At 36.1% G+C, this 25,002-nt stretch overlaps 1 protein-coding gene across 4 annotated transcripts in view; it reads left to right on the forward strand.

Annotated features, from left to right (window-relative positions):
• LOC127837427 (tubulin polyglutamylase TTLL5-like) overlaps positions 1-25,002 on the forward strand; it is an 88,604-nt gene that overhangs the window by 24,979 nt on the left and 38,623 nt on the right. For 3 of the 4 annotated variants that reach the window (XM_052364495.1, XM_052364496.1, XM_052364497.1), the window contains exons 15-26: positions 1,740-1,772; positions 3,190-3,386; positions 6,816-6,878; positions 7,155-7,217; positions 8,109-8,135; positions 14,764-14,818; positions 15,379-15,478; positions 15,869-16,002; positions 19,948-20,261; positions 21,247-21,361; positions 22,392-22,538; positions 24,134-24,163. In XM_052364495.1, the coding sequence (XP_052220455.1) occupies positions 1,740-1,772; positions 3,190-3,386; positions 6,816-6,878; positions 7,155-7,217; positions 8,109-8,135; positions 14,764-14,818; positions 15,379-15,478; positions 15,869-16,002; positions 19,948-20,261; positions 21,247-21,361; positions 22,392-22,538; positions 24,134-24,163 (1,278 nt within the window). Of the gene's footprint in view, positions 1-1,739; positions 1,773-3,189; positions 3,387-6,815; positions 6,879-7,154; positions 7,218-8,108; positions 8,136-14,763; positions 14,819-15,378; positions 15,479-15,868; positions 16,003-19,947; positions 20,262-21,246; positions 21,362-22,391; positions 22,539-23,205; positions 23,227-24,133; positions 24,164-25,002 lie in introns of all 4 variants that reach the window. The other variant, XM_052364494.1, reaches the window with a different exon arrangement.

Raw genomic sequence — 25,002 nt, forward strand, 5'->3', positions numbered from 1 at the left:
ATGTTTTCATGAAAACAAAAACAAGTTAAAGCTATTATTACCAACAATATAGAGTTTTTTTTCTATATAGATCGCTAGTAAGTCATGTTATTATATTTGTATTATCACCTCTGTAGTTATAGCTGGCCAATATTACACAGGTACTGCATGATCTTTATGCATGTATGTATTAAATACTGTTACAACAAATATATATTTACCGAACATAAAGAGATTTAGGCCAATGGAAGCATTCTTCACTAAGTAAATTTATTCTTATTTTGTTAAGGAATGTGCCAGGTCAATCTTTTCAGACTTAACATATAATTAAGCCACGCTCTTGAAAAACTGTGCTTTATGCCTTTGCTTTAAGTGTCATCACAGATTAGCCTGTTAAGTCTGTACTTTCCATCCAAAATGGAATTTTGCTTAGAAGAGACTTCCTTTAAACAGAAAATACAGTTTGAGCGGACTGCATATTCTAATTTTTGAAAACATTTCATGCATATCCATTGAGCCCTGTTTTCCCAGAACAAGGCTCATATGTGTCTTGTTCTGAGAAAACTGGGCTTAATTCATGTGCGTAAAGTGTCGTCCCAGATTAGCCTGTGCAGTCCGCACAGGCTAATCAGGGACGACACTTTCCGCCTAAACTTGATTTTCGGTAAGGAGGGACTTCTTTGAAACTAAAAATACCATAAAAGCGGAAAGTGTCGTTCCTGATTAGCCAGTGCGAACTGCACAGGCTAATCTGGGACGACACTTTACACACATGAATTAAGCCCAGTTTTTTCATCAGAACAAGACTCATATAATTGCAAGTGTACACTTGAATAGATAGTGCCTTAGATTTCCATTATGTATCATATATTGAAACCATTGCATTTATATACAGAAAAACAAAATATGGAATGAAGTAATGGTGAGAAAACAACAACAAGAGAAAACATTGTAGACGTTTTGTTAAATCAGATTTTACTTCCAATCTAACTGTGCATCATTTGATTTTACTTCCAATCTGACTGTGTATCATATATTGTAGTCTGGAGTGTTGTGTGCATTCATCCATTTGTTTATATTCTGACTGACAGTGATCCCCATGATTGCATTTCACCAAGGTGAACAATATGACTGCATGAAGTTGTTCAAAAGCATCGGGGCATACCTTGTCAGTCTCACACTGTCTTACATATTATTACCTATATACACTCGTACATATAATTCTTGGACTTGTATTGAGTTATGTTATGATGTGTATATTTTATGCCAGTAATTTTTACTGCTAAAAGAGTGTACTTTGCTTTCACAGATAAATAAAAGCTATTATATCTACATCAGATATTTTTCTTTGATAACTAAATAGCAATATTTACATAGACTTCAATTGAAATCTCTCATGTCTCTGAAAAATAAAGCAATTTAAATGAACAATAAGCTGATTACATTTATTCATTGAACTTTCAATTGTTCAATAAATCACCATGCATATGCTATCAAGTAGTTAATCTTTTTCTGATATATTATTTACTAGTATTTCCAAGTTCATGAAAAGTTCATTCTGGCATTTCTGTTTTTATGTATTCATTTCATTCTTATTTATTTATAACAAATATTTGTTCATTTGTTGCAGTGATTCATATTTTCACAGTAATTAATTAAAAAAAATCCATTTAAATTCTGACTCCTTTGACAAAGTTTGTGAACTATTGACAGTCTATTGACTATTCACAAAACCATTCATACTCATTGCATTCTTTTAGTCTGCACGTGTCCGCACGATGCCCATAAGTGTGGTAAGTCTAAGCCTCTTCAAATTAGGTGAGGGATTAAGTGTGAAACTATTGTATCTGCTGTAGGATCATTTAACAGATACCGCAGTTTTACATGTCTCAACCTTCGCAGTCTAGAAATTAGAGTTCCTATTATCTCATGAAGTTCCTTGTTGTATTACCCTAACCAAGTTTTTGTTTTAAAGTTTTCTGTTTTCTTGTTAGTTGCATTTTTAGCATGACTGTTCAAAGAATAGTCTGAGCTATGCTGCTCACCCAAATGTCTGCAGAATAATCTGCATAATGCTGTTGTTAAGGTAAAGATGATCAAATTTGAAGGTTTCAAAGCTTCCGAAATATACAAAAGACCACTGCATACATCGACCTAAGCACAACATCAAAATCTGTTCAGGGCCCAATGTTTTTAAGAGAAAAGCCATAAACAATTGTCTAAAATATAGTGCTATCACAAACATGCTCCTGACCATGTCGGGGCTTCCTTCTTTGCATACATAATAAAGCTTTCCAATAATGTGGATTAATTGATTGCACAAAAGTAAAAAGGCGACCGTGTTTGGTCCAATTTTCTAGTTGTTCTTGTTTTGAAATGTTATTTCGCCATTTTACGCATCATACATGGTCTTGTTCTATACACTGTTACCTTATGTGTAATGCAGAAGAATAGTCAAGCACCCTGTCTCAAGACTGCTCTGTTTAAATTATGTCATTTTTGTTATGGTCGCTACTGGTAATTATTTAATATGTTTTTGAAATCAAGTTTCCCTATTATACCTTTTGGTGACCATATTGTTGCATGTATCGTGCACCCATTGTGAAACTAAGCTCAACCCTGTGAAGTGTTGTATGATATACTAACAGACATGTATAAGTACGTACTTTATTCAGCTTTTAAAGGAATCTTTTTGCAAAGATCAAATCTCTAAACGTTGCTGTTGCTGTTGTTTTATTTTGAGCTTTGCAATGGCTTGTATTTTGATCTTTTATATGTTTATATGTTAAGTACATTGAATGTTTAAGCAAAGTAGCATGTTTGTTATGAGGGTATGCCTGAAAGATTGCTTTTGTCATTGTCAATGTATTTTGATCATTAAGAAAAAGCATATCCATCATGCATGGAAATACAGACTTGTTTCATCTCAGTAACTTCTTGCATTGATATGATAGATTGCACATTTTCCTATTACCTCTAAAAACAAAACAAGAAGCCATGTCAGTGCAATAAAATTAAGCTTCATTCTTGGAATACTGGACTTAAAGCATGTATTTAAGTGCTTCCCAGATCAGCCTGTGCAGACACTTCCTTTAAATGAAAAATTCCATGAAAGCAGAAAGTGTTGTCCCAGATTAGCCTGTGCAGAATGCACATGTATTAACCCCCACTTTACAGAGCACAGCTCAAAGTATTCCCATTTCCTACCAGAAACAGAGACCGTCGTCTGCAGGTAGCCTGAAGAAGGGTTCCACCTCTAACCGTGAATCTGAAGCAAGCACCAATAAAAATCTGGCTGGGCTTAACAGCGAGGAGATACGCATTCTGCGCCGTATCAAGGAGGAGGACTCTCGCAAGGGCGGCTGGGTGCGGATATTCCCGACGGCCGACTCTTGGGACTTGTACTCGTAAGGATCTCAGTAAAAATAAAATAATCTGTACAAACACTTTACTCTTGGTTGATGTTTTTATTGATGTTTTGATCATGGCTTTCATAAGAAGTATCAATGTAATTAAAAAACATAGGAAATGATGTCAATATCATACAGTAACATTATGTTGTTTTGCGGGAAATATATATCTTTAGCACAAAATATTTAACACATAATATTATAATATACAATATACAATGATGGATCAGTCTTGATACACCAGCCTATAAGCTATAATATAATTTAAAATAAACAAAGGATCTCAGTAAAATCATAAGTAGTAATTTTTGTTCACTTTTAGAGGAAAGATGGAGGGGCGCTTTGGATTGAAAATTTAATGGAAAATCAGAGATTTTTTGCTTACTGTATTACATGTTTAGGCCACTCCAAATTGATTTGTTGGTCTACGGATTTTTTTTAAAAGAAGAGGCGAGCGAATTTTTTTTTTTTTTTGAAAACAGGAAAATTCTCGAGCAAGCGAAGAATAAAAAAATAACATTTTGATAGAAAAATATTGCATTATCGATAGATACAGGTTTAAATAGCTTTATTTTACATTCAAATCAATTCTTGTATAAAGAATATATATCAACCTCATATTTATAGGAGTAAGTTGCATATGACCTTTGACCACGAAATATACGTGTAACCATATGAGTCACGTTCTGAGAAAACTGGGCATAATAAATGTGCATAAAGTGTCATCCCAGATTAGCCTGTGCAATCCACACAGGCTAATCAGGGACGACACTTTACGTCTAAATTTGATTTTTGCTAAGAAGAGAATTCATTTAAATGAAAAATGTCATAAAGGCGGAAAGTGTCGTCCCTGATTAGCCTGTGCGGACTGTGTGGGACGACACTTTGCACATGCATTATGCCCAGTTTTCTCAGAAATCATTGAAGTGAGGGACACATATCTACCTACAGCTGCTTATATTTGAAAACAGGAAAATTCTCGAGCGAGCGAAGAATAAAAAATAACATTTTGATAGAAAAATATTGCATTATCGAGAGATACAGGTTAAAATAGCTTTATTTTACATTCAAATCAATTCTTATATAAAGAATATATATCAACCTCATATTTATAGGAGTAAGTTGCATATGACCATTGACCACGAAATATACGTGTAACCATATGAGTCACGTTCTGAGAAAACTGGGCATAATGCATGTGCATAGTGTCATCCCAGATTAGCCTGTGAAGTCCACACAGGCTAATCAGGGACAACACTTTACGCCTAAATTTGATTTTTGCTAAGAGAGAATTCATTTAAATGAAAAATGTCATAAAAGTGTCGTCCCTGATTAGCCTGTGTGGACTGTATGGGACGACACTTCGCACATGCATTACGCCCAGTTTTCTCAGAAATCATTGAAGTGAGGGACGCATATCTACCTACAGCTGCTTATATTTGTTTGAAGTTTAAACAGTGAAAGCTGTGAAAAAGTATACCATTTTGCAAGCTGTGAAAAGGTATACCATGTTGCAATAGCACTTGAAGAGGGACAATCATCAAAATGACAGACAGTCTGACAAAGGCCATGCATATAATCCATTGTCGCTACCTTATTTTAAAAGGGGCATATCGATGGCTAGTACGGTTTTGTATTTTTCTGAAATAAATTTATACATTACAAAGAACTGATTTGATGTTTCTTAAATACACAGACCTAGCTGTTAAGCATGTTCCGTCAACCATGTATTTTAAAAATTATAAAACATTGTCCCTGTGAAACTTTTAGAATCAGCATTTAGGTAGTGATTTTATTTTTATTTTTTGTTCACTTAAAATTGTGTTATAGGAAAAATTTGCCTACATACATGTATTGGGAAATACTGTCCATATGTCCATTTAATTAAGAAGTATAAAAAGTAACGTCATGTTTCCCGATGTTGTTTGAAATTGAACATGCTTCAACGGTATCTGCTGATAGTTGCATGTTCGAACGTAAACAAACACATTCAAATAAGTCACAGAACGTAGAAGATGTGTTTATATTTTTAAGGGTTGACTGCAGCAACTTTCACCGCAATTTGTTAAAACGGTCACGACAGCGAAACATGTACTGGTCGTCTCGATCGAATTTTTTAGCGTCTGCAGTTATTGATAAAAAAGGTTATGAAACACTATATTTGGCATTCGTATCCAGCGTCAAAATCGTTTCTGCTAGATCGCGTTTTTTTTCACAAATAAAAAACCCCACATGCGCTATGATACAGAAGGACACAAAAATGAGTGCGAGCGGTAATTTTTTTTTTTTTTTCCATTTTAAAAAATAGGTGCGGCAAATCCGACGACCAACATATCAATTTGGAGTGGCCTTAAGATCTATTTCTTTTATAAAACATAAATCAAATGCTTTGCTACAAATGTTAAATTACAACATGATTATGTTCAGCTGATGAAAATTACTGGGATTATTGACAAGAATGCCTCTAACTTAGTCAATTATTGTCCAAATATTGTCATCTTTTTATGACCCTGGAACGAATGATCGGAGGTATATTGTTTTTGGCCTGTCATTCATTCATTCATTCATTGTGTGTCCCAAAACTTTAACCCTGGTCATAACTTTTGCAATATTGAAGATAGCAACTTGATATTTGGCATGCATGTCTATCTCATGGAGCTGCACATTTTGAGTGGTGAAAGGTCAAGGTCATCCTTCAAAGTCAAAGGTCAAATATATGGCTTAAAATTGATTTCTTTTATATGTACTTTTGCATTTTCAACATTTGGAATACTTACTTTATTTTTATGCCCCAGAAGGAGGGCATATAGTGATCACACTGTCCATCTGTCCGTCCATCTGTCCGTCCATCTGTCCGTCCGTCTGTCTGTCCTGTCCGTCACACTTTGCGTTTAGGTTTCGAAAAATGCTCATCACTTCTATGTCGCTTCAGATGTTACTTCATATTTGGTATGCATGGGTATATGGACAAGGCCTTTCCATATGCACACAAATTTTGACCTCTTTGACCTTAACCTTGAACTTAGGGTCTGCGTTTAGGCTTCAAAATTTGCGTTTTGGAAAAATGCTCATTACTTCTCTGGCGCTTCAGATGTAACCTTCATATTTGGTGTGCATGTGTATATGGACAAGGCCTTTTCATACGCATACAAATTTTGACCCCTTTGACCTTGACCTTGAACTAAGGGTCTGCGTTTAGGTTTTGAAATCTGCGTTTAGGTTTCAAAATATGCTCATAACTTCTATCAAAGCGTTTTTCGGGGGCATATGTCATCCTATGGAGACAGCTCTTCTTTATAAATTGTGTTTTTACACAAGGATGTTAAATCTGACTAGTTTATTGCTAAATTTAATGTATATTAACGTCTATAGGCAGGTTATCTGGAGCTCCATTTTATGGATTGCTTTGTGTTTTTTTGTTTTCAGGAGCTTCTTGCAGTTCACGACAACTCATAATGTTACGCTTCACCAGAAACTGTACCCGGACAGGTAAAATATAATACTGGTTTGAGTTAACACTTGTGTGGTTAGGGCTAAGACTACACAACTTTAAATGTATTTTTGATTTTAATGTTCTATTTTTTAGATTCCACAAGTTTAGATAAAATTACAATCAGAGATCAACTTTTTTCTGGTATGAGTGCAATAATTCTTCAAGTAATTCTCTGCGCAGGTTTATCCAGGAAAGCACTACGTGCATTCAGTAAACCTCATTTTCCCAGAGGCTCTTTTTTTATTTCACAGTCATTTGTATTATGTTTGAAGGCACAAGAGCTCGTCCACAGCTGTGGTTGCAAGAGGGTCCACATCTGTGGGGTCAAGGACAAAGTGAGTAGCATTTATATGTGTTGCACAACTGCTTTTTGGTTTGGTACGGTTTGTTTCATGATGATTAAAAGAAAGGTGGTCATTTAATAACTTGGCAGTGTATTTTGAGCTGTTACAAAGTGGTTGTTTTTCTGGTTTTCATGCATGTATATTGTTAATATTTTTAGGTATTTTTTTTTCATCAAATTTGGGAATTGGGCCTGGGTCCTGTGGATAGGGAAAAAACTGCTGCGTTTTGACAAAAATTGGGAAATTGTGTGCTTTTTTGCTTACAAAAAATGCTTTAAATTTAAAATTCAAGTGTCTGTAACATTTAATCTGCTCAGGTTAAGCTCATAGCACCGGAAAGATTAACTTAATGTGTCTTATTCTGAGAAAACTGGGCTTAATGCTTGTGCGTAAAGTGCCGTCCCAGATTAGCCTGTGCAGTCTGCACAGACTAATCAGGGACGACATTTTTCGCTTTTATGGTATTTTTAGTTTGAAGGAAGTCCCTCCTTACCGAAAATCAAGTTTAGGCGGAAAGTGTCGTCCCTGATTAGCCTGTGCGGACACTTTACGCACATGAATTAAGCCCAGTTTGCTCAGAACAAGACACTAATGTTTAACAGACAAAATTATTAATTTCGATAAATACATAAAAAAGGCATTACAATGATACAGCTCTTAGATTTAGATTGAATGTCAGTGAATTCAGTTTGTTGATGGGGTAGACTAAAAATGGTATGCATTTTGATCTATGAATATTACAAGCTAATTATATCTGTTAACACTTTGCTTCTCTACAAGAAGTGTCAATAACATAAACGGTGGTCGCATAAAAGTTGAAAATATTTGAAATTGAGTTCATTTCATATCAGATTGTAACAGTCTTGTGAACTAATTTTCTAGAGGTGATCAGCATCCCAAACTAACCTTGTAAGTATGTTAGCTCCTCTTGGCCTGTAGTATGGCCATGGTTGTGACTGCTAGACATGTAGCAGGTCAGCTGTATAGATTACTGAGTGGCTGTGCTCTTATATAATAGTTAGACTATTATCTAAATGGGCAATGCTCTTTGAAAACAAGGTTAAATGCATTTGAATGGAGTGTTGTCCTTGATAAGTCTGTGTGAACACAGTTGGTCTGGACTGGATTTTTGTTTAGAAGATATTTCCTTGTTAAGATTATTATATACATGTAAAGGCAAACAAATGTTGTCCCTGATTATCCTGTGTGGACTGGGCAGGCTAATCTGAGACAACAATTAACCCTTTCCCACTCAGAAGCAAAGTAAAAGTGGCTGTGTGCAAACAGCATAAAACCAGAACAGCCTGCTAGTAACTCGCAGTCTGTTCAGGGTTTATGCTGTTTGCTGTTCATCAGTATCTAAGGGTATGAACTGAAATGTTTAAAACTTGAATCTAGTAAAAAGGTCTTAAATTAAATGTAACTTTCTAATGGACTACAATTGCGTGAAAATATGTATCTAAGGGGTAAAGGAATATAACACATGCATTAAGCCCTGTTTTCCCAGAGCAAGGCTCAAGTAGTATGCAGCAATAGCTTTATTAGGAGCTGTGCTTAGAGCTCAAATGCAAGTTTTACAAGTGTTTCAGTTATTTCACATTATCAGTTATGTATGTATATTGTGTATTTGTAGTTTTAGTGGAGTTAAATTATATTATTTTATCTTATAAAGTTGCAAATTATTGGTTAGAAAAATATAACATAAAAACAGCTTTTTGAAATTTAAGTGAAATTTGTTGATAAAATGTTTGTCTGCAAAAGTAACCTTTTCTTAAATCAATTTAATGAATTGTCATTGTAGCATTTTCTTATAAACTATATGAACTATAAAATTGATCTTCCATCTGAGAAAGGGGCATGTTTAATTTACCAAATTTATGGTAAGAAATATGCTAAAACTAAAATTGATCTGTATATTGAAAATTAACATAACCATGACCAATTTGCGATTTAACACATCTAACAGACTGTATTTATATTATTCTGAGACTTATTGAGTTGTGTTATGGGAAAACAGGGTTTAATGCATGTGTGTAAAGTGTCATCCCTGATTAGCTTGTGCAGTCTGCACAGGCTAATCAGAGTATTACTTCTGCCTAGATTGGAATTTTGTTTAGAAGAGACACCTTTAAACATTTAATTCCATTAAAGCGGAAAGTGTGGCCCCTGATTAGCCTGTGCAGTCTGCACAAGCTTATCAGGGATGACACTTTACACATGTGCATGTAATTTGGGACTAAACCTTATGTACATACAATAAATCCTGTTTTCCTAGAGTAATGTGCAATTATATTATACTTAGACAAGTTTTCCATCATAGAGCTGTGGTCTGTAACAAAATCATTCAAACACTCTCTGAAAGAGCTCATCTCATCAACATGCCATTGTGAGCTTGTGTTATTTGGGTTGTCTCTTGTTCATCATCAATATTGACCTTTTCAAAACCAGAGGTCACATTTCTAGACAAATCTTAATGAATTTTTGTCTTGATAGGAAATGGCTCATTCTTACATGCATTTTTGGCATGGCATGTCTTGTGGATTCCACACCTTCACTTAAATCAGTTTGTAATTCTTTACTAACGCACTTGTGTAATTTACTGATACTACATCTAGACTTGTCAAGTGATTTGGCTAGTTAATTACAGTAATTGCACAGTTTACTTCCTAGTTGGCAGATTAGTTGTTTCTGCGCGTATGCTATAAGAAAGCAAAACCAGTTTCAGAGACTGTAATTTAACGAAGCCAAACTGATAATAAGCTATTGTCTAGACATAAATTGTTCTGTAGACAATTATTTTAACCTTCACTCTGATTCTTGCTTTCCTACTAACTATGAAAGAGAGAATCAAATTGACTGCTAATGTAACGAGAGCGCCGATGGCGTTAAAAGCATAGGTGCAAGATACAGGGAAGAATGGCGTCACGTGGTATAATGTAGTTCGATATCGCCATCCGCGAATTTCTCAAATCAATAATTTCAAACAATTACCGACTATTTAAATAGATAATCTTTCCATTTACATCAGTGTTTGAAACGCTTATGAAAAATAATTACCCAAGCCTTTCAAAATTTAAGCACGGACAGATCTGTATCGAACTATTCTTTTCACAAATGAAAATAGACGCTACCCTATTCGTCTGCGTCAAGAATTTGTCGTAAAACTTTTGGTAAGCGTTAGATGCAGACGTGCACAACATATTGAGTTCTGAATACAGATTTCTGAATGCAGATTTTTATAGAAACTCCTCACAGCAGTTACTTCCCTTGCTTCGCCCGGTCAGTAACTTCTCGTATAAGGGAGGCCACTGCGTAGGAGTTTGAGATTTATAGTGCAGATAGAATTGTTTTACGAACGAAATTTGTTTTAGGTTATAAGAAGATTTTTTGACACAAAACGGTCTTAGAAAAATTCACTAAAAACGGTGTCAGCAATATTCTTGGAAGAAAACGTTAGAAAAACGTTTCCAAAAAAAAATTGTAAGAATGACCATATACTAAATTAAATAGATATTTCGTCTGATTTTTGATCAGGTAAGGCTTCATAATGGGTAACCGATAGATGTGGATTTTCGAAATGTGGTATATACCATAAGCATAGGTGCGTAAACGCACCTATGCTAAAAATCAAAAGATGTTCATCTTCAACTACATTTGCTTTGAAACCTTATCAGTCCCCTACAAAATAGATTAAAGGTTTACCCTGTCTGTGTGTTACCACATATCCTGCCTTACTTGAACTAAAGCAAGGTTGATGAAAATTGGTATGTGGATTATAGGGCCATATTGGGAATTTTAATTATACCCCCACAAATGAAGTTTAGGGGGGGTATATAGGAGTAAGCTTGTCTGTCTGGTCTGTCTGTTGATCCGTATGAAGTGTCCGCTCTCTATTTCAAGTTGTTTTCATCCGATCTTCACTAAACGTGGCCAGATGTTGTATCTAGATTACTTCTAGGTCAAGTTTGAATATGGGTCATGCCAGGTCAAAAACTAGGTCACGGGGTCACTTAGTAATTTTTTAACATTGAGAATGGTGTACGCTGTTTTTTGTGAAGACAACATGCAAACTATTCTGTGTCAATGCGGCATGTGGGGGTATTTGTCACGTCTGTGACAACGGTCTAGTTTCAATTGTTTCAGTTTTTTAGGTCAGACAATAAAATGTAGTAATTACAGTTACAGATGTATGTGAAAACTTAAATCTGCGATAAATACAAAAATATATAAGCTAGTCCGATGAAACTTAACAATTGGATAGATGGCTCTATGGGAAATATGTTTTTTATTTCATTTTTAGCTCGGCGTTTTCGGAGAAAACCCTAGGTATTGTCATAGCCAGCTCGTCGTGGCGTCCGCCGTCTGCTGTCCGCTGTCCGCGTCTTGCTAAAACCTTAAAATTTTGTTAAGGTTTTGAACATTGGCTCTAAAATCAAATTGCTTCCACCTACAACTTTGAAACTTCATATGTAGATGCACCTTGATGATTTCTACATGCCAAACTCATTTTTTGGGTCACGAGGTCAAAGGCTAAGGTCACTGTGACCTTTTAAAAAAATAAAAAAATCTGACAAGCTTTAATTAAAAATAAATAAATTCTGACAAGCTTTCATTTATTCAAAACTACACCCTTAGCCGAGCCTGTCATCCGTTATGCGATGCTCTTGTTTTCAGTCTGTCTGTTCTTCTGTCTGTCATTCTGTCTGAAAACCCTTGAAACTGGGAAAATTCGGAAAGTACTAAAGCTAGGTTGATGAAACTCAGTATGTAAATAGATGGCCATATGGGAAATCTAAATGAAATAAGTTTTTGTCTTGAAGTTCGATTAAACTTGGTATGTGAAAAGAGGGCCATCCATATGGGGAATATGCTTTTTATTTCAGACAGATATTGTGAGTGCTATGGTTACTGAAATATTTGAAAACTAAAATCTTGATCCTGTGACAACTCAAAAAGTATTTAAGCCGTGCTCTGTGAAAAGAGGAGTTAATGCATGTGCGTAAAGTGTCATCCCAGATTAGCCTGTGCAGTCCGCACAGGCTAATCAGGGACGACACTTTCCCTTTTATGATATTTTCTGTTTTAAGAATTTAAAAGTCTCTTCTTAGCAAAAATCTAGTTTAGGCGGAAAGTGTCGTCCCTGATGAGCCTGTGCAAGCTTATCTGGAACGACACTTTACGCAAATGCATTAAACCTCTTTTTCACAGAGCACGGCTCATTTAAGCAGAATTGAATGATGAAACTCATTGAGATTATGTTCTTAATCCAACAACACTAGCCTGGAAGGGGACTGCTGTTTTGTCTGACTAAAGCTCTTTTTAAAAATGGTAAATCTTTATAGATTTATAAACTATCAACATATGTGCATAATGTTACCCAGAGAGTGAAATTCATGCATGCTTTTGTAAATAAGCTGTATGTTCAAGTACATGTTACAGTACAATTAATAAATACACCTAATTACAATTGGGATTAAGTGGGACAGGTGATCAAATTTGCTCTTAATAAAATTGTGTAGTTGGAATTGCAAACTTGAAATATGTGAAATATCAAATGTGTCACATTATAATGACTTTGAACATTTATTATGCCCCCGTTCGAAGAAGAGGGGGTATATTGCTTTGCACATGTCGGTCGGTCTGTCGGTCTGTCAGTCCGTCCACCAGGTGGTTTCCGGATGATAACTCAAGAACGGTTGGGCCTAGGATCATGAAACTTATTAGGAACATTGATCATGATTCGCAAATGACCCCTATTGATTTTGAGGTCACTTGGTCAAAGATCAAGGTAACGGTGACCCGAAATAGTAAAATGGTTTTCGGATGATAACTCAAGAACACTTAGGTCTAGGATCATGAAACTTGATAGGTAGATTGATCATGACTTGCAGACGACCCCTATTGATTTTCTGGTTACTAGGTCAAAGGTCAAGGTCACAGTGACCTGAAATAGTAAAATGGTTTTCCGGATGATAACTCAAGAACGCTTAGGCCTAGGATCATGAAACTTGATAGGTAGATTGATCATGACTCGCAGATGACCCCTATTGATTTTCAGGTCACTAGGTCAAACGTCAAGGTCACAGTGATCCGAAATAGTAAAATGGTTTCCGGATGATAACTCAAGAACGCTTATGCCTAGGATCATGAAACTTCATAGGTAGATTGATAATGGCTGGCAGATGACCCCTATTGATTTTCAGGTCACTAGGTCAAAGGTCAAGGTCACGGTGACCCGAAATAGTAAAATGGTTTCCGGATGATAACTCAAGAACGCTTATGCCTAGGATCATGAAACTTCATAGGTACATTGATCATGACTCGCAGATGACCCCTATTGATTTTCAGGTCACTAGGTCAAAGGTCAAGGTCACGGTGACCCGAAATAGTAAAATGGTTTCCGGATGATAACTCAAGAACACTTATGCCTAGGATCATGAAACTTGATAGGTAGATTGATCATGACTCGCAGTTGACCCCTATTGATTTTCAGGTCACTATATCAAAGGTCAAGGTCACGGTGATCTGAAATAGTAAAATGGTTTCCGGATGATAACTCAAGAACGCTAATGGCTACGATAATGAAACTTCATAGGTACATTGATTATGACACGCAGATGACCCCTAATGATTTTGAGGTCACTAGGTCAAGGTCATGGTGACCCGAAATAGTAAAATGGTTTCCGGATGATAACTCAAGAACGCTTATGCCTAGGATCATGAAACTTCATAGGTACATTGATCATGACTGGCAGATGACCCCTATCGATTTTGAGGTCACTAGGTATAAGGTCAAGTTCACGGTGACCCGAAATAGTAAAATGGTTTCCAGATGATAACTGAAGAACGCTTATTCCTAGGATCATGAAACTTAATAGGTACATTGATCATGACTTGCAGATGACCCCTATTGATTTTCAGGTCACTAGGTCAAAGGTCACGGTGACCCGAAATAGTAAAATGGTTTCCGGATGATAACTCAAGAACGCTTATGGCTAGGATCATGAAACTTCATTGGTACATTGATCATGACTGGCAGATGACCCCAATTGATTTTCAGGTCACTAGGTCAAAGGTCAAGGTCACAGTGACAAAAAACATATTCACACAATGGCTGTCACTACAACGGAGAGCCCATATGGGGGGCATGCATGTTTTACAAACAGCCCTTGTTCAAATGAGCAGTACTTTGGGAAATCAGGTCTTAATACTTTGAGTAAAGTGTTGTCCCTGATTTGCCTGTGCATTCCACTCAGGCTTATCAGGGACATCACTTTCCACTGTTATGTAATTTTTGTGTTGGTAGGAAGTCTCTTCTTAGCGAAAATCCAGTTGTAGTGGAAAGTGTAAACCCTGATAAGCCTGTGTGGACTGCACTGATTAATGAAGAGGGACACTTTACGCACAAGCATTAAGGCTCGTTTTCCCAGAGCAAAGCTAAAATATTTTGTTAAAAGGATGTTCAAGTAAATTGGTTGGTTTTGTGTTGTTTGCTATTTGCCACGGCTGTGCCTGATTGGGTCGTCCCTTGTTTCAGGAGTGCATACATACAACTGACAAACAATACAAGCTCTGTGAAGCCAACTGCAGAGGTGAGGGAACTTAATTTGGATAAAAAATTTGATTTGTGAATAAGTATGTTCCTTTTTTTTCGTTGATATTTAATTCCATGGAATCATAAAAAGTGCCATTTTAGTTTGATCTTTAATTCATGGATTATTTTTTCAATGACTGATATAAGATTTTGGACTTAAGTGTTTGTGGGGCACTTGAATCAAAAACAAGTGGCAATTTAGTTTGATCTTTAATTCATGGATGTTTTTTTTCAATGGCTGATATAAGATTTTGGACTTAAGGGTTTGTGGGACACTTTATTTTGTGGTTTACAAGTCCTACCAAAATCCACACAAATTAGAGCCTGACTTAAAATATTGGGTGTTCAATATTTCTTATATAGTTACTTGGACGGGAAACTAAAAACGCTCTCAAGCTTTCAACTTAAAATATTGATGAATAAGACTGCTTGTTACTTTTGAGCGTTTATTTCCCTTGTTTTAATGTATTAGATAAAGTTTGAAGATTGACTTGTCCAGTGTCATGGAAAATGGTCAATCACCTTTAACAATTAGTGGTTCTATTTATTATGTTTTAGCTGTCCGCAGCATATGCACATGCTATGATGAGAACGAGACGATACGAGAGAAAGCTGGGCACAAGGCGCTTCAAAACGAGGCGAAGGAAACGAACAGAGCGTTAGTAGCCTCTTCTGAATCAAACTGCGTCATTTCCCATATATTTGTGTATTTTGAAGCCGTTCTGTTATAAATATGATCTTACCAGTACTTAAGTTGCAATATAAAAATCTTACTGAATCATTTTGCATTAATTCATGTATTTCAAACCAAGACTGTTGTAAATATGAGCCTCTTTCTAGAATTACTGTTCTTAAATCATCGGCTTAAAGTTTTGTCCCAGATAAGCTTGCAGTCCACACAAGCTACTCAGGGACAACACTTTCTGCTTTCATGAAATATTTTGGTTCAAGGAGGTCCCTTCTTAACAAAAATCCTGTTTAGATGAAGAAAGTATTACCCCTGTGTACTGCACTTGTATTTAGCCCAAAATGTTTTGTTCTACTGCAGGTCGAGAGCGTCCAAAGCTGGTTCAGGGCGTGCAAGAGGAGTCAGGGGAGGAGCAAGGGGGGGAAGAGCAGGAGGAGGTGGAGGATGATGAGCAGCCCATCACAGAGAGGAACATCTCCGAGAAGAACAACCAGGTTAGCAAGCAGTATTGGTTGTACTAATTCAAGGGTGTGAGAAGTAATACCAGGTGAACAAGCAGTATTGGTTGTACTAATTCAAGGGTGTGAAAAGTAAAACCAGGTGAACAAGCAGTATTGGTTGTACTAATTCAAGGGTGTGAGAAGAACAACCAGGTTAACAAGCAGTATTGGTTGTACTAATTCAAGGGTGTGAGAAGTACAACTAGGTTAACAAGCAGTATTGGTTGTAGTTATTCAAGGGTGTGAGAAGTACAACCAGGTTAACAAGCAGTATTGGTTGTACTAATTCAAGGGTGTGAGAAGTACAACCAGGTTAACAAGCAGTATTGGTTGTAGTTATTCAAGGGTGTGAGAAGTACAACCAGGTTAACAAGCAGTATTGGTTGTAGTGATTCAAGGGTGTGAGGAGTACAACCAGATAAACAAGCAGTATTGGTTTTACTTATTCAAGGGTGTGAGAAGTACAACCAGGTTAACAAGCAGTATTGGTTTTACTTATTCAAGGGTGTGAGCAGTACAACCAGGTTAACAAGCAGTATTGGTTCTACTCATTCAAGGGTGTGAGAAGTACAACTAGGTTAACAAGCAGTATTGGTTGTAGTTATTCAAGGGCGTGAGGAGTACAACCATATTAACAAGCAGTATTGGTTTTACTTATTCAAGGGTGTGAGAAGTACAAACAGGTTAACACGCAGTATTGCTTGTACTAATTCAAGGGTGTGAGAAGAACAACCAGGTTAACGTGCAGTATTTGGTTGTACTAATTCAAGGGTGTGAGATTTACAACCAGGTTTACATGCAGTCATTGGTTGTTTGTCATTCAAGGATGTCATATTGGATTGGAAACTTTTCTCGAGAGTACAAATACTCTACTGCATTAAACCCTTTTTCACTCAGATACGCTCTTGATGCTTTTGTAGTTCCTTTTAAAATGAAGTAAAATGTTAGACCTTCTTTACTTGATTGAAGTATTAAAGCCTTCATTTCCAACCTTAACTGATGAGCAGCCAACATCATAATACCTTAACAGTCTGTTAGTTACTTGCAAGCTGTTCTGGTTTAATTCTGATATCATATAGCAATTTTCATTTTGCTTTTGAGCAGGAATTAACCTGCAGTATGCGGTTGTATTAATTGAAGGGTGGGATTTTGGAAACTTGTCATGAATTCTACCGCATTTGAAGGGTTCACCAAAAGTCTTACTTTGAAAAAGATACAGTCAAGTTCACAACTATCTGTTTGGTAGAATTGGTATTTAAAAAACGGAAATATCTAAAAGGAGGAATATCTTATCTCAGCAGTATGTTGCCTTTGTTGGAAGTTAGAACAAGCCTGTCATAAATTATTTTAAGCATGACTTTTGCTAAGATTTCCAAGACTAACGGTAACATCTTTTTGCTCTCAAGTTATACTTTTTTTAGCTCACCTGATTGCTCAGGTGAGCTTTTGTGAACGGTCTATGTCTGTCGTCCGTTCACATTTGTTCGTAAACACTCGAGAGGCCACATTTATTGTCCGGTCTTCATGAAACTTGGTTAGAAGATTTGTTCCAATGAAATCTCGGTCGAGTTCGAAACTGGGTCATGCCGGGTCAAAAACGAGGTCACTAGGTAAAAACAAAAAAAAACTTGTAAACACTGTAGAAGTCATATTTCATGCCCAATCTTCATGTAACTTTGTCAAAATGTTTGTCTTAATGTTGGTTGAGTTCAAAAGTGGTTCTGGTCCGTTGAAAAACATGGCGGCCAGTGGGCGGGGCAGTTTTCCTTATTTGGCTAAAAAGAAACCTTATAACCACTCTAGAAGTCACAATTTTTGCCCAATCATCATGAAAGTTGGTCAAAACATTGGTTTTATTGATATCTCCGACGAGTTCAAAAATGGTCCAGATCGGTGAAAAAAACATGGCCGCCAGTTGGCGGGGCATTTTTCTCTATGTGTATATAGTGAAAACATGTGAACACTCTAGAAGTCACATTTTTGGCCTAATTTTCATGAAATTTGGTCAGAACATTTGTTTCCTTGATATGAGAGTTGAGTTGGAAAATGGTTCTGGTCAGTTGAATAACATGGCTGCCGGGGAGAGGGGGGGGGGGCAGTTTTCCTTATTTGGCTATAGAGAAACCTTGCTAACACTCTAGAAGTTGGTTTTATTGATATCTCGGACGAGTTCAAAAATGGTCCAGATCGGTGAAAAACATGGTCGCCAGTGGGCGGGGGCATTTTTCTCTATATGTATATAGTGAAAACATGTGAACACTCTAAAAGTCACATTTTTGGCCCAATTTTCATTAATTTTGGTCAAAACATTTGTTTCCTTGATATGAGAGTTGAGTTTGAAAAAGGTTCCAGTCAGTTGAATAACATGGGGGGGGGGGGCAGTTTTCTCATATTTATATAGTAAAGTATATTATAAAGCTTGTGAACACTATAGAAGTCACATTTTTTTGCCCATCATGAAACTTAGTGAAAAGATTGGTTATATATATATATATATATATATATATATATCACATAATTAATGCCATAATTATTGCCTTACGATTGTCCAAATTTTCATTATATTATACAACATCCTTGTAAACACTCTAGAGGTCACAATTTTGTTTCAGATTTTATTAATCTTGGTCATAATATTTATTTTTGTAAGCAAAATTTGATGTTTGGTAAGGGGGGGGTCAACTCAAAATATAGGTCACCAGGTCAAATCTTACAAAAACAAAGTCACTCCATATGCCAGAGTTTTGGTTCAATAATGATGAAACTTAGGATGTTTGTCTGGACAATATCTAGGTCAAGTTTGAGGTTTTGTAAAGATTGAAAGAATCAACTCCTCTCAGGTGAGCGAACTAAGGCCATCTTGGCCCTCTTGTTATTAAACAAGGCTTCTTTTTTATCACAAATTGGCGGGGTTCTTATGCTATTTTATTACAACCAAGTGGGGAGTGTTTTTGTAAGAGTCCCTCTGGCGGTCGGTTTGTTAATCCATTAGTCTGCATAAAATATTGAATCGTGGAGCCAAGTTCTTCCACATTTCTCAAGTGATTACATTTAAAACTTAAATGTGTAATTGCAATGAAGATATCAATAACACTCCAATGATCCACTCCTTCCCAATTTGCCCTTAAATATAGCTGACAAAGCTTTGTGGGGTATAAGTCATGTTTGTGAACAAGCAGTTGTTTGCTTTATGAATACAAATTAGGGATGCAGGAGGTTACCTGGTTGACCAACCGAAACGGTCAATTAACCGGTAACATTTTGTGGAAAAGGTTTACCTGAAAAAAGTTTTGAATATGCTTTTTTTTCATGGAACAATTCATACATTTTTACGTTTTTTGTGCAACACACTGCCAACTTGCGCTGGCGACTAGTTAGAACAACATGCCGCATGTTGACATGATTATAAATAATGTCTCAACAAACAAAGTAACAGAGCAATAAATCAGTACCTTAGTGGTTACAAACATAGGGTACGTTTTAATAAAAGGCACTTTTGTTTTCTTTTACTCGAGACATGTTTAACGTATACTTAAACATGTTTACTACTAAATTAATGTTTTTGGTTAACTGGTTAATAATCGGTTATGACAAAAGGTTAACCGGTTATTTTTTTTGTAACCTCCTGCATCCTAAATAAAAATCTTATAAATGTTGCAAGGAGAAACAAAGAAAATATTTTATCCTCGCTCTTTGAAATCAGGACTTAATGTTGTTGTTTTTAAATCCATCCCAGATTAGACTGTGCAGTATGCGCAGGCTAATTAGGGATGACACTTTCTGATTAAACTTGATTTTTGCTAAATCGCCTAAACTTGATTTTTGCTAAGAAGAGACTTCCTTAAAACGAAAAATAGCATAAAAATGAAAAGTGCTGTCCCTGATTAGCCAAATGTACAGGAAAAGAGGCAATTAAAAATAATTACCAATGTTTTCCAGATGTCTAAGAAGATGGAGAACCCGCCATCGAGGACAGAGAGTGAAGAGGTGATCCAAATAGTGGTGGACAAGGAGCGAGGGGACGGGGCAGGCCCTAAAAAGGCCACAGGGCTGGCCTCACTGGCCCGGAACAAGGAGCCAGAATTTGGGGCCACATTAAGGGCCACATTAGGGGCCACAGAGGAGGAAGGGCAGGGGCCTGGGGCTGAGGCGATGATGAATGTTCCATCCGCAGTGGGTGCTCAGTTGCAGGTTCACCCGCCCGAACCCAAGTACAATGTGGTGGAGCTTCTCACGCAGGGATTTACACTGAGGTTGGTGTTATTCACATAAATTGAAACATATCAAATAATGTAAATTGTTGTCAACATTTTTAATTGTTTTGTATAGCCAAAAAAAGGTAATATGATATAAAATCTACTTGTAAATAAGATTCGACTTAGTTGGTATTACAACTATCTGTCTATTATTCATGATAAATGCATAATGATTAAGGACTGACGGTGATATAAGGTTCCCTAAAAAATCAGGACACAATATGCCCCTGTGCCAATACTAAAGGTCATCCTTGTTTTGGAAGTGCACCAAATGTGCTGAAATGCACTTGTATTATATTTGCTTTGCAATTTGTAATTTAAACTTTACCTGTTGCAAACAAAGCATGGCAGAATAATAAGTAATTAGAAGATTACAAATCAATATAGCTATTTAAGATTTTAGTTAAGTGTGTTTGTGCATAAGCAAGCAGTAAACTGATGTTGAGACATCAGAGATAAGCTTTCAGTTTCACCCCTGTTCATGTCTGCAACATTAGGCTAAACATGTGTCTTGTTCTGAGAACACTGGTCATAATGCATGTGTGTAAAGTGTCGTCCCAGATTAGCCTGTGCAGTCCGCACAGGCTAATCAGGGACAACACTTTCCGCCTAAGTTGGATATTTGCTAAGATAAGACTTCATTCAAACGAAAAATGTCATAAAAGCGGAAAGTGTCGTTCCTGATTAGCCTATCTGGGATGACACTCATAACTTCTATGTCGATTCAGATGTAACATTCATACTTGGTATACATGTGTTTATGGACGCCTTTTCATACGCACACAAATTTTGACCTTGACCGTGAACTTAGGGTCCGCGTTTAGGTTTTGAAAAATGCATTTGGGTTTTGAAAAATGCTCATAATTTCTATCAAAGCATTTATTGGGGGCATATGTCATCCTATGGAGACATCTCTTGTTCCTTTTTGTTTTAAAAGCATGCCATATACCAATGAAACCCATTTGTTTAATAACATTTCCAGTAAAGTTCAGGCACGTACTGCATTTGCCATGTACCTGGTGCGTGTTCAGCAGCGTCTGATGGCTGACAGTAATTCACTGACACAGGATGATGTAGATGGTCTTAATGAACAAATGGTGAGTCACTCTCTGAAAACTGGGCTAAATACATGTGCGGAAAGTGTCATCCCAGTTTAGCCTATGCACTCAATTTTGTTTACAAGAGACTTTTGAACACACAAACATTTGTTCAAGTGGAATCCAAATGTGAAATCACAGATTAGCCTGTGTGATCAGCACAGGCTAATCTGGGATAACATTATGCACAAGCAGTAAACCCATTTTTTCAAGATCATGGCTCACATGATAACAGGCTAAGGTTAATGATTAAGTTTTATGTCTATGTTACTCTTATGAACTAAAATTAACCTTCATATTGAAGATTAAATGATAGAGACATTTTTGTATTCAAATGTATAGTTTAGAAAAGGTTTCATTTTAGAAATTTTATTCGCCCATTTTTAGCTCACCTCAACACAACTTGCTCATGGTGAGCTTTTGTGATCGCATTTTGTCCGTCGTGCGGCGTGCGCCGTCAACATTTGCCTTGTTAACTCTCTAGAGGCCACCTTTTTTGTCCAATCTTCATGAAATTCGGTCAAAAGATTGGTATATCTTTGATGAATTCGAAAATGGTTACGTTTGCTTGAACAACATGGCTGCCAAGGGGCGGGGCATTTTTCCTTATATGGCTATAGTAAAACCTGGTTAACACTCTCGAAGCCACATTTATTTTCCGATCTTCATGTAACTTGGTCAGAAGATTTGTCCCAATAATTTCTTGTTATCTCAGGTGAGCGACGTTGTGCCTTTCAGGCCCTCTTGTTATTTGTCTATTTTTCAATTGTTGACGCTAAGCATTGTTTTTATCTGAGAATTTATGCTTATGATTACTTGAATAATTTGCATATTCTCAGACCCTGGTGTCATTTTGAAACAAGACACTTGTATCGAAACCGACCGTGTACATCATTGATCTGAGATAATAATGCTGTAACATATAATGTATTTTCCTGCATATGCATCATGCAAAAATACAATAACAGTAAAGTATTGTCCCAGATTAGACTGCGCAGTCATTAAGATTTCATTTTCTTGTATTCTGCAGGATCTGGTGCTGAGGTTTTTAAAGCGAGCAGCTGTCAACTTGCAGCAACCTTTTAAAGTTGTCGTACCTAGTCGCAAACTGCCTCTAAACGATCGGCGGAGAATATTAGCCAAGCAGCTGGGGGACTTTGTTCACATTTATAACAAGGTAAAGACCTGGAGGGTAAAACTTGGCTATAAAGTATGGGCATGTATTTTAAGGGAATTCTTGACTTTAGGAAAGATCCTATTCTAAGTGAGAAACATATAAGCTCTGTCAGTTATACTGACCGTTGTGGAACTGTCCATTATAACAATTTTAAGACATGTCCTGACTGAAAGTCCCCTTTGGAACGTCTTGAAAACTGGCCCTGAATTCCTGATTTCAAGCACTTTTCAAACATTATCTTAAAAATCACTACATTCTGATGAATTTCTTTCTTATAAATATATGTGTCACACTCTGTGAAAAAGGGGTTAAATGCATGTGCGTTAAGGGACGTCCAGGATTAGCCTGTGCAGTCTGCACAGGTCTATCAGGAACAACACTTGCCGCCTTAACTTGATTTTTGCTAAGAAGAATCTTTCTTTAAACAAAAAAATATCATAAAAGCGAGAAGTGTCGTCCCTGATTGGCCTGTGTGGACTGCATAGGCTTATCTGTGACGACACTTTACTCACATGTATTTAACCCCTTTTCATAGAACACGGTCCATATGCATTTCTGTGCCAGCTGGTTGTACCATTTACATGCAATTAGTGTACGCAAAATTTATGTATGACAGATTTGCTGTCTTTATGTGTGTTTCTGTATTACTTACTTAACCAATTTTCAGCTTATTGGTCGAGGAAAAGAGGTAATGATTTGCCAGTCAAAACATAATTGTTTTTCAGTAGTATATATTTTATAATGGGCCTTGCTCTAGAAAAATGGGTCTTAATGCTTGTGCATAAAGTGTCAGAACAGGCTAATCAGGGACAACACTTTCCTTTTTTTTGTATTTTTTGTTTAAAGGAAGTTTTTTCTTAGCGAAAATTCAGTTTAGATGGAAAGTGTTGACCTTGGGCCTGTGCTTACTGCGCAGGCTACTCTGGGACAACAATTTGCACATGCAATAAACCTAATTTTTCCAGATCAAGGCTCAACTGAATTTCAGAAAGTGAATTAGCATGTTTTGACTGTTTATATGATAGTGAATTAGCATGTTTTGACTGTTTATATGATAATTGATTTTATTTTGTTGATACTCAGTAAAGTATCAAATAGCTTAAATGAATTGTTTTGAACAGTCTGAAAAATTGTTTATACCTTAATTAGTTTTGTGTATTAATTGTTGACCGAAACAACAATTAGCTTTGATTTGTTACAAAGAATTTTTATTTGCAAAATATTTTGAATATAATAAATAAGGAAATGTTTAAAAAATGTCACCTTTCTCATTGAAGCTGTTTTCTTTCTGTGCAGAGATATCATTTAGGAATAAATGTATGTATTCTAAGATGTCGTCAATTTTTAAGGGTGTTGTAATAATCAAGGCTTCAGATTTGTGCTAGTATCCTGGCTTATTTTATTGTTGTACCCTTTCCATGCTGTTGATGTGAGCATTGTTGTAAAGCCATTTAAAATTATTCGCAAAAAAATGGTTATCATTACTATACACCCTGTTTGAATGTTAAGCGAGTGTAGTGGAATCAAAATGGACATACGTTGATAATTTTGCTTTAACAAAACATGGACTGCTAGCGCATTTTCAACTGTTTCAGCATTGTATGGCTGGAATATTGGACAAGCTGGTAACCAGTTGCAGTTGACATTTAGCTTACTGGTTCCAAGCCTCTGTACTCTCAAATATAACACATAGTGGCGCAAATATTCATGCAAACTATTTTGACTTATATTCCAAAATCTGTTTGAATCACACGACGAATTTGCTCTAATTGTAACCATCTACTGTTTATACTGTCAGATAGGCTTTGCATGAGAATGTATGTCTTTTTTAAATATTTTGATTTAAATATGTTATTATGCAAAATTTTCAATTAGATTTAAGAGCTTTTTTCCTAATAAGAAATATTGCCCTGGTGTTAAAGTTGATGGTACGTGGATTGGAATTCATGATTTCAGCAAATAATTAGTTTTTGTAGCGAACCGTTTTGGAATTCTTGTGGTGTATAATCATTTGATGTATGAGTGGAACCTCAGATGAAGTCTGGGTTTTCTTAATTTAGGAAAGAAGAACATACATTTATAAATTTGATTCCATGTACTGCTTGTTATTATAGTAATCCTAAAGAGCAAGTTTTGTTTAATTTTACATAAGACTTTTTTATATTCACCTGTGAATTTGTCTAGGTTCTACAGTACCAAATTTTGATATTGTTTGATTTTTAGCTATGTGTAAACAATAATTGTTTCAGGATTTTATTCGGATAAAACATCTAGAAGTAAGTTTAAGATATATTTTGTCTGCAAATTTGTTGTATTGCATCATTTTCCTAATTTATTCAGTGGGACCTCATAAATAAAGTTGATATTCATTCAAATTCAGACACTGGCATATTCATCTTTAGTGAAATGGTTATGTAACTACTGGCCATCCAATAAAGCATAATACATAATTATTAAGTATTAT

The sequence above is a fragment of the Dreissena polymorpha genome, chromosome 7 (genome assembly GCF_020536995.1).
Source record: "Dreissena polymorpha isolate Duluth1 chromosome 7, UMN_Dpol_1.0, whole genome shotgun sequence".
NCBI classification, from domain to species: domain Eukaryota; kingdom Metazoa; phylum Mollusca; class Bivalvia; order Myida; family Dreissenidae; genus Dreissena; species Dreissena polymorpha.